We start from the raw sequence: 12,753 nt of genomic DNA, 5'->3' as shown, positions 1-12,753 counted from the left end.
TTTTGTCATTTTTCCAGGTTGTACTGGTTCCATGTTCTCACTAATTGCCTGTTTGTTCCTCTTCCTGCAGAATTTGCTCTTTCCCAACCAACCCCAGCAACCCAACAGTCGCTTCTCTGTGTCACCCAGCGGAGACCTCACCATCTCATCTGTGCAGCGGGCAGATGCTGGTTACTACATCTGCCAGGCCCTGACCGTTGCAGGCAGTATCCTCGCCAAGGCTCAATTGGAGGTCACAGATGGTGAGGGAAAACTGACACGTAACTTCTTCCATGCCAACACACTAAAGCACACTAGCACACGCCTTAGCACCACTGCAAATGTGGTGAAGTTGGTGCATATAAACACAGATGTACTTTCAATATGCATGTTTGATTCTCTCCAACATGCATACATTTACCCTTCAACTAATAAATTATTTATACTGATATCATTGTTAGTTTGTTATGGTTTGACTGTGACACCTTTCTTGCCTCTATGAGTTTACATGGGAATTTGGCCTTTAACACCCAGAAAAGTATAGGTACACAAGCACAAATTATTATTTTTTTTGTTATTCCATGTGCAAGAATAAATTCAGTTTTGGTTTGAGAAATGTCAGTATGCCCATGACCTTCAGTTACTGTGTTTTTGCAGTACGGTCTTTGTTTAATTTTTTTCCTGACACAATTTAATTAAAATTTTCTACTTTTCCTTTTGGAAAGGAAATAAAGCATTGCCCTTGAGTTCCTTCAAGTTTAATGATCAGTGTTTGGGTGAGTGGGCGAGGGAGGGAGCAAGAGAAAGAGACACAGAGAAAGAGGGGGGACATGATTGAGTGAGTGAGTGACAATGGTTTTCTGTGGAATGAATTATATGGTCCTGTGATGTGTGGGAACATCTAATCTGCTCAGCTGTTGTGATGTAAAGATAGACGGCCATCCATATGTCTGCTGAAGTACCTGCTAGCAGAAAGATTAAAAGCACTACAGGAACACTTATTTTCCAGCATTTTGTTTGAAGCAGAAATGGTTCTATTGCACATACAAAATTGATATGTCCTTCAATTGCCTGAAATAATATATCATCACATTTTACAGCCAAATACTCTGGCTTATCAACAGTTAGTTTCATTTGTATCTGTACTGTATGTTTTTGAATTTAAATCTGTCATTTTTTCTGCTCAAATGTGCAGCCAAAGGCATGTTAGCAAGATGGGTGTTTGGCAGGTCTAAAAGAAAAGGAGGGAGAGGAGGAAAGAGTGCAGGAGGGCCAGGGTGAGGTCATGGCCACACCTGCTGCAGTCTTTATGTGATTTACTGCCCCAAGCCCCAGCAACAGTCTGTGGAGTTCAAGGAGATCTGTAATGAGAAATTCCTGATCCAGAGAGCCAAGGCCTTAGTTGAGCCTTGCCTCCTCCCCCTGTCACTCCTACATGCCATCAAACACATACATCAGGCGCATCAGATCCCTGGACCTAGCAATGTCTTATGCTTGTGCACTTGCTTCTGTCAAAACTAGTCATAGCTTACTGTCTTCTCTAAATAAGGCAAGCATTGGAGTCATGTGCTTCACTTAAAACATGTATTAACAAACATGGATGCACAACATAATTCAGGCTATTTAGTAGTGAAACAAAAGGCTTTATTCTAGCTTATAATGATGGTGTGAATATTTAGGTGAAAGCAATGGCAGACAGAAAACTTCCCGGGTGTGTTTGTGAGATAAGATAAACTACAGCATAGTGAGTTCCTGGCCAGTAGCAGGTGCTTTGAATCCACTCTTGGCTTAGTTTCTGATTTACATTATCCCTTTTGATTCATGTGATTGCATTTGCCCTAATATAAACATTCCACGGAACTAAAACAACAAGTGAAATATCATTATTGAAATTGATGTATGACATTTGGCTTGTGGTAGATAATATATCAGGTTTCTGCACAGTTTTTCTCTTTCTGTCTTAGATGATCCAAAGTGAGGGGGTGACCATAACACAGCAAAAGTGTATTACTTGGAATCACTTCCTTTTGTCAGATGTAGCTGCTAGAGAGAAAATAGGGGTGGAAACGAGGGTGTGATAATGTGTTGAAAGGTTACTGAGGTAGACTTGGTAATTAGCCCCTGCAGGTCTGACATCATTAATCCATACCTTCTAATTAATGTGGGTTCTGTGATGCCAGGGGGACTCCACATTATTCAACTCTAAATATATAAACTGCCTGTGTGCTAGAGTGCTAACTCTCTCTGAGATCACCTCTGACATACCCACTATTTCATAGAATGAACCCACAGGCTTTTTTTGGCACATTATAACAAATGATTTTGCTCATGTAAATGGAATTCCTCACAGCATTAGCATTCATCTAAAGTGAAACTAGAACAAAAAAAAGATTTGTCTTCTCTGATTATTTGATGTTAAGATTTATATACTATTCTTCACTCTGTTTACACCTCAAATGACTTTCATGAGGTGGTTTCAGTAACATTTAGTATTTGAAGTTAACCTTTCATTGTGCCCCACACTGCACATAATGAAGTATTTATCTGAACCACACTGAGTCAATAGGCAAGAGTCTCACCGCTAAACTGTACCACAAAGTCTAGAGTAGTGTACAAAAATAAGGCTACCCAGGCAGTAACTGGAAACTGCTTAGCATCCCTCTGCCACATCAATGAAACTAGAAAACACTACTCAGCTGTTCTTTCCCTGCTTCCTGGAAATACAGGATATGACCATTGTTCTGTGGTGCAATTTACAAGACCTGTAGAGAAAATAGTCTACTTTATGATAGATACCCACATCCACCCCCAGTGCATTTTATGATCAATGCTGTCACTCACTTTATTTTACAGTCAGGCCGCCTTATGTGAACATCGTCATCCATCTGAAACTGCAGAATGATACGGATAATATGTTCACATTTTTGTTTTTGTATCACAGTGCTCACAGACAGGCCGCCACCTATCATTCGCCAAGGCCCGTCCAATCAGACTCTCGGAGTGGACGGTGTGGCACTGTTGAAGTGCCAGGCATCAGGAGACCCCATCCCCTCCATAAGCTGGCTGAAGGATGGGGTCAGTCTGCTGGGAAAGGACCCCCGCATGTCCCTGCAGGAACTGGGGAGCCTCCAGATCAAAAACATCAAGGTAAAGGATTTCATTGGTCTTATTGGTATTAAGAACGTCTAATCAATTTGTGCTACTGTGGCAAAATTATATCACAATAGCTTTTTCCATTACTAGAGTTAACTGTGATTGTCTATTGTCAGCTCCCTTATTGCTTCACACTTTGTCACCACTTTATTTTTTCATAGTTGTCACTGGCCCTCTGTTATGAATCTTAATTTAAGATGTTATACAGTCATATGCATTTGTATGGTCATGCAATAGGATATGGCTTAAGCATAACTTCGATTAGCAAGGTACTGCAATGCCTTAAAGAGATGAAAAGGCAGCATTGATTTTTTTTAAATTGTTTGATAGTATCACTTAGTGCACAGCAGCTCCAACTGGGCTCAGCTGTGCAGGATTGGATGGTCTCCAGCTGTAGGATAGAAACATGTATGCACTTACAGATATATACACACATGTGTACACACATACACATTTAGAGTAGATTAAATTTAAAAGGCTCACATCTTCTTTTCCCCACTTGGAGGCCTCAGTGGAATATCTATTATGCTTGACAAAGCTGCCGACCACTGACATGTTATTTAATAAATGGAAGGAAAGCACAGGGACAAAAACCAACAAACAACCAAAGTTCCTAAGAGGGATAGAGAGACAAGCCAGCTGTCATCGGTCCAGGGGGTTCCAGCAGCCCACCGTAAATTAATTAGCCTGGCTTTGTTGTGGTCGGCAGGACAGTGAGGAAATAAGCAGGGGGAGTGGAAAAGTGATGGAAGGGTGGTGAGTAGAAAATGGAATTCATTAGGAAATTAGCGTCAGCACTTTGAGGCACTCACAAATGACACACAATTTGGCCAGCACAAGGCTAGCTCACAAGGTCGCCCCATCACTTTTCGGCATTTCAGTGATAGGAAGATCACATGTATTGAGTCATTGCTACTGCTCTCAGGATGTGCGAAATGAAATTACCCTTTCACAAAAAGTGTTATTAGTGGAGTTGTTAAGCTCTGTGTGTCGATGCTGTTAGTGTGTGTGCTTGTTTTTATTCATATATACATGTGTATTCTACTGTAAACCAGCTTTCAGACTCTGGGATCTACACATGTGTGGCTACCAGCTCCAGCGGTGAAACATCATGGAGTGCTTTCTTGGAAGTCAAAGGTACAAGATGGCGTAATGATTCCATGTATTTTATGTACAGAAAAAAATAGTTTCTTAACTTGTCAGCTGTAATTTTAATTAGAGAAAGTGGTTTCCTTCTCTCCATCCATTCAGAATCAGGTGGAGTGATGGTCATGAAAAACCACGATGAGAATGAGCTTCCAGGCCCACCATCTAAACCTCAGGTCACTGATGTCACCAAGAACAGTGTGTCCTTGTCCTGGCAGCCTGGGATGGCTGGAGCATCACCCGTCTCCACTTTTGTCATTGAAGCATTCAGGTCTGTTTTACCAGTAACATCAAACCCTCACTCACTATTTAATAGCCTTGGTTGGATTGCAGGTGCATGTATATTGTACCATGTTAAAAAACATTGAAAAATAATGTGAAATCACCTTTTTTTCTTGCATTACAGTCAATCAGTGAGCAATAGCTGGCAAACAGTAGCAGATCATATCAAAACCACCCAGTTTACTGTCAAAGGTCTCCGTCCCAACACCATCTACCTGTTCATGGTCCGAGCAGTCAACAGCCAGGGCCTGAGTGATCCAAGCCCCATGTCTGATCCTGTCAGAACACAAGGTACCTTACATAATTCAATTAAAATCAGTTCAATTCAATTTTATTTATATAGCTTATATAGAGCAGGTCTAGACCGTACTCTTTATAACAACCGTACTCTATAAAATGAATATGAAAGGAATTCATTATATTGACAGTGTTTATTGAATACATGTATAGTTATTTCATAACCTGTCATAATCACTTTCACTATTGGCATGTGGTTTTCATTTTTGCTGAGTATAATTTCTGTTTCTACTGATATGGTAAGGTCACTGTGCGCCCCTTCAAAGTGTGATACTTATCAGCCCCTCTCAGCAATATGCAGTGCTATAGCTATATCGAAACACTGCAGTACTTTCCAGAGGTCAAATTTTCTATCTCAGTCCAGCTCATTAAGGCTACACTTAAGCAATTATGTAAAATAAGCTTGTCTACTTTTGGAAGACCTAACTGAGTTAGTGCTATCCCTGCTATGGTAATGATCATAACAGGAGAAAATGACTCCCTCCAAACCCAAAGATTTGATTATGGTACCGGACAGACCACAGTCTCCAGATTACATTGATATGACAAGTCCACTGCAGAAAAAAAAGCCACCTTTGGCCAAGCTCTGTCAAATGCAAGCCAAAAGTGTGTTAAAAAAAAGAGTCAATTTGAATTGCAGCATATCTCTCTCATACTGAGGTGAAGGTCTTGAGATGATATATAGATGTGTTTATTGACATGGCATGCACTGATGACAAATTGATTTTTCACTTCTTTCTAACTGTTTGGCCTGTCTTACCCTGTTAGTGTGGCCTGTGATTCATGACTGTGTTGGGTTGTCTGGATGAAGCTTTCTTGAAATATAATTTCCTCTTGCGAGTTTTTTGCTTCCTTTTAGTAAATAACTCAAAATGTGCCTCATTTGAACCACACTCAGTATCTCATACACTGGAGTTTTTTATTGCTTGTAACTTGAAACACATGCATGTGCAAAATTGTAAATTAGCTGGAAAATAGTGTCATAGTGTCCATTCATCTCAGAGTTAATTCGTTGATGTGGTTGTTCAGTCAGGCTCCAGGAAGTGCAGACAAGTGACACATCTAAAGAACTTTGTCAGCCCAAGTCTCCTTTCTTTTCTCCTAACCAGACAAGTGCCTTAATACAAAATGGAATGAGGTCATTTTAATGCAGATGAAGTTGCTCCTTTTCAAATGAAGTCGTGATCACCAAGTGTACGCTTCTTTGTTGAAACTGATTGGTCTATTCAGTCACTCTTTTCCCATTCCACTTCTGATGGTGATGAAGCAAGGTTTATTGTGAGGAACTGAGTGAACTCTGTGAAAACCAAGTGTAGGAGAGTGGGCAACGTTTTATTTTTGGCCCTCTCACGCTTTTTCTCATTTTTTTTTCTTGATCTCTCATAGATATAAGTCCTCCAGCTCAGGGTGTCGACCACAGGCACGTACAGAAGGAGCTTGGCGAGGTTATAGTTCGGTTGCACAACCCAGTTGTCCTGAGTCCCACAACCATTCAGGTCACATGGACGGTAAGTGCAGTGCAGTCTTCTAGCATACAGAATACAACTATGTTTAACAATTTGTATGTGGTTTTCTTATCTCTCTACACTCCTTTTACATCTTTGATTTTGCAAAATTGTGTCATAAAGTCAAGATAGTTCATACTAAAGATCCCTCTTTGAAGCCAGAAAGGTGCTCCTCGAGGCTACCATTTGTTTTATGTCAGGAAATTTTAGTCAGGTTGTTCCCTAAGACTGCACCTTTGAAATATTGTAATTGGTGACTTAAAAGTAACTGAACATCAAATAGCTGAGAAATTGTTTCTTTTAACCACACTGAACATCAAAAGAAATGTCAGAGACATCTGGTTGTTCATCAGTCTTCCATATGTCTTCGGCTGCTTCCCCTCTTAAAACAAAGACTTTGCACAGATGAAATTAGATTGAAATTAATGGTCATGGTTAAACTGTATTTTGTAAATACAAGGTTTCCTGATTTCCTACTGCCATGAGATGATGCATTAATCTTAGTCTTTTACACTCATGCATGCGAACAATATAAGCACACACCTGCTATTCCACCATACATATGCAAATATTGTGGTGTTTGCCTTTCCACAAGAATCACCCCATTATGTCCCAAAATTAGGCGGTTTTATTGAATGTGAAAAATGTAAAAACAGCTACAGCCTTGGCTAAAATGTTTTTTTTATTTAATTGTATGGTAATGAGGACACAAAGGCTATTTATATTATTCAAAGCTGAGGTGTTCATATATGTGCTGGTTTATTTTGATTGTGGTGCTATAAATTACTCAGGTGCAAGTATTTACAGTATACACCTATCACTTAGTGGCATGGGGTGCCTGTTTCCATTTTCAAATGAACCACATTAGCAGTTTTCCTGGTGACATGTTTATTGAACCCTGTAATAAGTCTCACCCAAGACTTGGTAGCTAATTTAATGCTAAAGCATTGGTTTATGATTGTAATGTACAATCAACACAAAACATGGCTACCTAATCAATCAGGGGCCCTTTCAGTAAACAGAGGGGCCAATCTCAGAGAGCTTTTATATTCCCAAATCATTCCATTAATAAAAGTCACGCAGGGAATCCATTTTGCTGATTTACTCGGGCTACACTGGCGAAAAACAGCTGCTTAATATCTCACTTGAAAGCCCCACTCACTTCTTCTACTGTTAACAAGCCATTACAATGAGTTATGCACACGCTCCTCCTCTACATTAATTTAGCTTTTTCTGTCTAGCTAAATGGGCCCAAGTTTTAAGGGAGGGGTCCTTTGTGGGTTGCAGGGGGCTATCACGCTTCCAGTCTCTCCGTCTTTTCTATGGGACAGATCTGCTGTTATCACCTCTGCTGTGTATTCTCCTCATGTCCCCAGGGTGTCTGTATTTGTTGCTGCATGACATTCTCATACTCACAGCCCATTTTAGATGTGTTGGGACCTGCTTTCCAGTGTTATTAGTTAGTATTTATGAGACATGCATATGTCCTTTAAGGTGGTGTTACAGAAAGTCTTTTTAATAGAGGAGGGAACACTTTGGGGCTGGGAGCTGGGTGTATGAGGTAATGTCAGGGTGTTAATTGAGCTAAGTGTGTCATAGCTGGTGATAAAAGGCCCATTAAACAAGAAACAGCCTCTAAAGTGTCATGAATGCAATCCTGTGAGGAAGACATACATTGCAGAAAAACATCCTTTTATATTATCTAGTGGCTTGCCAAAGATATCATCTACCAATCTCCTCTGCACAGTTCTTTTTGCACTGAAATACAACAGTAATCTTGTCTTCATTCACTTTCTCAGGTGGACCGTCAGTCCCAGTTCATCCAGGGTTACCGAGTTCTGTACAGGCAGACATCAGGACTGCCTTCACCAGGAACCTGGCAGACCCAGGAGGTGAAGGTCCCTTCTGAGCGCAGTGTCATCCTCTCTGCACTCAAAAAAGGCATTGTGTATGAGATCAAGGTCCGTCCTTATTTCAATGAGTTTCAAGGCATGGACAGTGAATCCAGGACGGCACGGACGACTGAGGAAGGTATGAAGAAGAAGAACGTGCTGAGTATTTGTAGTTATGTCAGGAGCAATAGAACATAGTGAGTCAAACTGTAGTGTGTCCACACAAATGTGGCATGACGGGTGACACATGATGCCATAGGCTGCTTTCCTGTTGTTTTTTGTCATAATATCACAGGCACCGCTGCCCCTCCCTTTGGTACTGAGAACTGAGGGTATATGTGTAAATATGTGTGCGTGCATGCATGTGTGTTTGTGCCTGTCTGTCTGACCTTCCTGCTGTGCTTTTTTTGTTTATGATTGGTGGTGTTAGTGCCAACCTTTATCTAATCCATCACCCAGCACCCGCAGGCCTGAGCTGTGATTGGACACATCACACACTTCCTCCTGCGAATATGATCTGTCGCCCAAAGCTTGATTCATACAGGCTCTGACAAGGCTACAGAGCAGTGTGGCACAATATCACACACAAACACACACACAGGTTTGTGTTTGGATGAATTTACTGTTTTGACCTATGCCAAAACAGAAATGCATCCAACAGCACAGCACCAGCCTTGCTTCAACCTTCAAGTCTAATAACTGAAATTAAATTACGATGTGATCTGAAGTAAAGACAAAGAGTAGATGCATACAACAGCACAAAAAGACGAATACAGACTCTTTATACTGGAGACAAGCTGTCTTGCCACAACATATTTAGGCCTGCATGTATAGTAGACAGTTCACATCCTGAACCATAGGCCTGTCACACATTCTGTGTGACAGGCCTATTTATTTTCCCTTTCTCAGACGGACTATATCTCCTGTGGCCAGCCAGTATACGCACTGCTGTAGTGGAACTGCCATCACATCACAGCTGTCCCCAACACACACTCACACTAACACACACATACAGTAAACTCATACATGCCAGCACACCACCTCCCCCTAAGGCCTCCAGAACCTGCATGTCCCAACTATTACCAATGCTGATAACTCTCCCTGCTTCTCCTCTATCTGCATCCCAGTCCCTTAGAGAGCTCGACCACTTTCTATTTCTGTCACAACCCTGCTGCTGTGCCTGGTCATAGCTGATATACCATCAAACACGTGGCTCTAGGCTCCTCAGAGACCCTGGGACTACAGAGGAGGGCAGCTAGATGGATAGAGAAGTCTTGTTCAGAGGGTGATTAAAACTTAGATTGTCCATTAGCTAACACAATTAGAGAATCCATAGAGCAGGTCCAGACGGATGCAGGGTTACAGTATGCTCAGCGCTCAAATGCTGTGTCCAACTTTGTAGTCTCTGCCTTTTTTACACATTCTCTCACTCTCTATCTGGACAGTCATGTCATGGCTGATAAATTAACTCTGGTTGCCATCTGATTCCCACTGAATGATTGTCTAAGATGTCACTAAGGAGGCCCATCTTTTATGCAAAATAATGTTTTTTTAGGGGAAAGGGAAATCAGTAATGTTTGTATGCATTTTCATTTGTAGTGGACTAATCCCACACCACCCACTGCTTTACATTAGCTATTGGCTTTTTTTGTATGGATATGATATGTTTGTATTCCTTCATCATGCAGCACAGCCCTGTGTGTGCGTGAGAGACAGGGGGTCACATTCCTGACTGCCATACATCACTCTGCTAATGGCTCTATTAGCACAGCCTCCGAGGCCTCTAATGAAAAATGTGTATTGTTTATAATAAATATGCATGATAATAAGCTGCTAAATCATTCATAACATTAACTTTGAACGACATTGTCTCTGATGGCTGCCAAGCACCAATCCTGTGCTTTGTCACCTGGATGTAATGCAGCGTTGGAGAGCCCTGAGCATGATGGTTGATCAGATGCTCCCTTGCTAGATTGTTTCTAATCTGGCCAAGGTGTTGGGTTCATCATTGGAGCCATTCATCTTCCACCATGCCAGGGCCTTCTGGCTCTCTGGGGGCCGGTGTGGCCAATCGCGCTGAGGGATGAGCACAGATTTACAGGGTGACACGTGCCATTTTGGATGGAGGCGATGTGAGGGAGAGGCAGCCCAGGAGTAATTGACCTGTCAGTATTCTGCTGTGGTGCCGCTCCCCTGCCAACCACTGCGGAAATGAGAAAACATTATTTTTAAAACGTTATTTCCAGTTGGGCCAACTGTTATTTATTTTTCCTTTGTTACCCCTTGTGGGGTCAGAAGATTGTTGCCATCAGAATAACAACAGAGTGAGGTTTATGAAAGCTTGGACTTGTCTTGTTTCTATCCACTCTCTGTCTGCCTGTGGATAGAGCCGATTCATTTAGATGTGCCTCGCTCTGAAGTTTCCCTCTGATCCTTACCTACTGGCTTTAGTTTCATCTGGCTGATCGATGGAAACAGTCAATATGTTTACTGAGACCTTGTTTCCTTCCCCTAAAATGTATTTTTTTTTCATATTTCCTTCTCGTCTTTGCTTCATCCTATAAGCTTGTTGACCTGTATGCCACCCTGGCTCGGTCAGTTCCAGAGTCTTAGCTTGACTGAGAGCACTTTCCTGACTGTGCCAGGCTGTCATTCCACAAATCAATACCAGTATTCTCTGTGCAAATCCACCAGGTTGGAGCAGAGGATGAGATATTAAATCATAGTGAAACGTTAAAGATAGGCCATAGCCATGTCAGACCTGCCCTGGTCTTCATGTAAATCCCCTTCTAATGAAACATCTTGACAGCCTTCAGCCACCTGTGCCATAAGAATAACATTCCTTGGAAGGGTGTGTGTGTGTGTGTGTGTGTATGTGTGTGTCTGTTTTTGTGTATGTGCACTTGTGCATACATATTTATAAACTCCTGTTCAAAGACATTCGGACGTACACTTATGCTCTGCATCCCAATATTCTTATTTCTAAGGATTAAATACTCCTCTGCTGACTGAACTACAGAATAGTGTTTTTGATTGTTGACCTGGTTATTTTGTGCCTCCTCTTTCAGCTCCCAGTGCCCCTCCTCAGCAGGTAACAGTCCTGACTGTGGGAAACCAGAACAGCACTTCTATTAGCATCTCCTGGGATCCCCCTCCACCAGACCACCAGAATGGCATCATCCAAGAGTACAAGGTTTGTCCCACCCAGTCAGCATGGATTCTCATTTAACTTATACAATGTAATCAACTGCCTCTCTATTGTTTCTACTCTCTACTTGCTTTAGATTTGGTGTCTAGGGAATGAGACACGTTTCCATGTAAACAAGACAGTGGATGCAGCCATACGCTCAGTGGTGGTGGGCGGGCTTCAAGTGGGAGTGGTGTACCGGGTGGAAGTGGCTGCCAGCACAAGTGCAGGGGTTGGAGTCAAGAGTGAACCTCAGTCTATTATCATCGGTAAGATTTATTGATAAAAAGCATTCACAACTTTTCAACATCCATTTTTAGGTTTTACCAAATATTAACATTAGTGTTCACAAAGAATAATATCATATTTCAGAGTTAGAACAGCCAGAGTTTCAGCCAAAGAATAAATAGTGTGAATGTTTTCATTAAATACTAGAAATTGCCAAATGGATAATATTGTAAAAATACTACTATTTTGATACGTGGTCTGTCCACATATGATTTATGTGGAGCTGAGGCAGATTGTGCCTGATTTGACCCATAACTGACAGCTTAGCCTGTAGCATGTTCTTATTTCCCCAGTGTCACTCACATAATCCATCTCCAAGAGCAGAGCCCCAAGCTTGCAGTTATAATATATTGTGTGTTTGCATGTCTGTCGATGTGCAAATGGGTGTGTGTTCATGTTGTTACACAGTAATATAAAGATGAAGAACATTTGTGCAACTTTACATGCATGCACATATAATATGTACATGTTTATCTTTATGAGTGTGTATTTGTGCCTGCCAATGTGTGGGAACATTTGTTTGTGCTCTTATCATGCTCCAAGAAATAGTGTCAAGCAGACTAGTCAGGGTGAGATGCGATTGAAGATCAATACAGGCCAGGATCCTCTCCTCTCATTTCACATGGTGTGTTTTACTGGCAATGGAGTGAATTAGGGGCTGAGCTAAGCAAACAACCTGCTCACCTTGGGGGTTTGTTATAAGCTTTAAGGCTTTGTCTTTTTCAGTCTGTACATTATATTTCACTGCACATCTTTTATATCTATGTCCTGCTCCCCTGGTCAATATGTCAGCTGAAATTCATCAGACCTACTTTCTTTCCTTCTTTCTTTCTTTCTTTCTTTCTTCTTTCTTTCTACTTGTGAGCTTAATCTAGCCCTTACCCTGTCTTGATGTATCTATAGGTGTTACTTCTGCACAGTGAAAAAGTGGAACATTCTCAAGCCCCTCCGTATTACATGGGCAATTGTGTTAACTTTCACCTTGAAGCAGCAAATCATGCACAACGGCACTGTCCTGTTTCTC

The 12,753-nt window shown here is 41.5% G+C and overlaps 1 protein-coding gene across 14 annotated transcripts in view; it reads left to right on the top strand.

Moving 5' to 3' along the window:
- The window catches only part of robo2 (roundabout, axon guidance receptor, homolog 2 (Drosophila)), a 328,885-nt gene that overhangs the window by 283,489 nt on the left and 32,643 nt on the right, over positions 1 to 12,753 (top strand). For all 14 annotated transcript variants that reach the window (XM_044202720.1, XM_044202723.1, XM_044202724.1 and 11 more), the window contains 9 exons: positions 71 to 242; positions 2,921 to 3,126; positions 4,188 to 4,269; positions 4,384 to 4,549; positions 4,685 to 4,851; positions 6,244 to 6,365; positions 8,162 to 8,393; positions 11,323 to 11,447; positions 11,539 to 11,710. In XM_044202720.1, the coding sequence (XP_044058655.1) occupies positions 71 to 242; positions 2,921 to 3,126; positions 4,188 to 4,269; positions 4,384 to 4,549; positions 4,685 to 4,851; positions 6,244 to 6,365; positions 8,162 to 8,393; positions 11,323 to 11,447; positions 11,539 to 11,710 (1,444 nt within the window). The remainder of the gene's footprint in view (positions 1 to 70; positions 243 to 2,920; positions 3,127 to 4,187; positions 4,270 to 4,383; positions 4,550 to 4,684; positions 4,852 to 6,243; positions 6,366 to 8,161; positions 8,394 to 11,322; positions 11,448 to 11,538; positions 11,711 to 12,753) is intronic.

This window comes from Siniperca chuatsi, linkage group LG7, assembly GCF_020085105.1.
Source record: "Siniperca chuatsi isolate FFG_IHB_CAS linkage group LG7, ASM2008510v1, whole genome shotgun sequence".
Taxonomy (NCBI): Eukaryota; Metazoa; Chordata; class Actinopteri; order Centrarchiformes; family Sinipercidae; genus Siniperca; species Siniperca chuatsi.
This window is presented reverse-complemented; position numbering and strand designations above follow the sequence as displayed.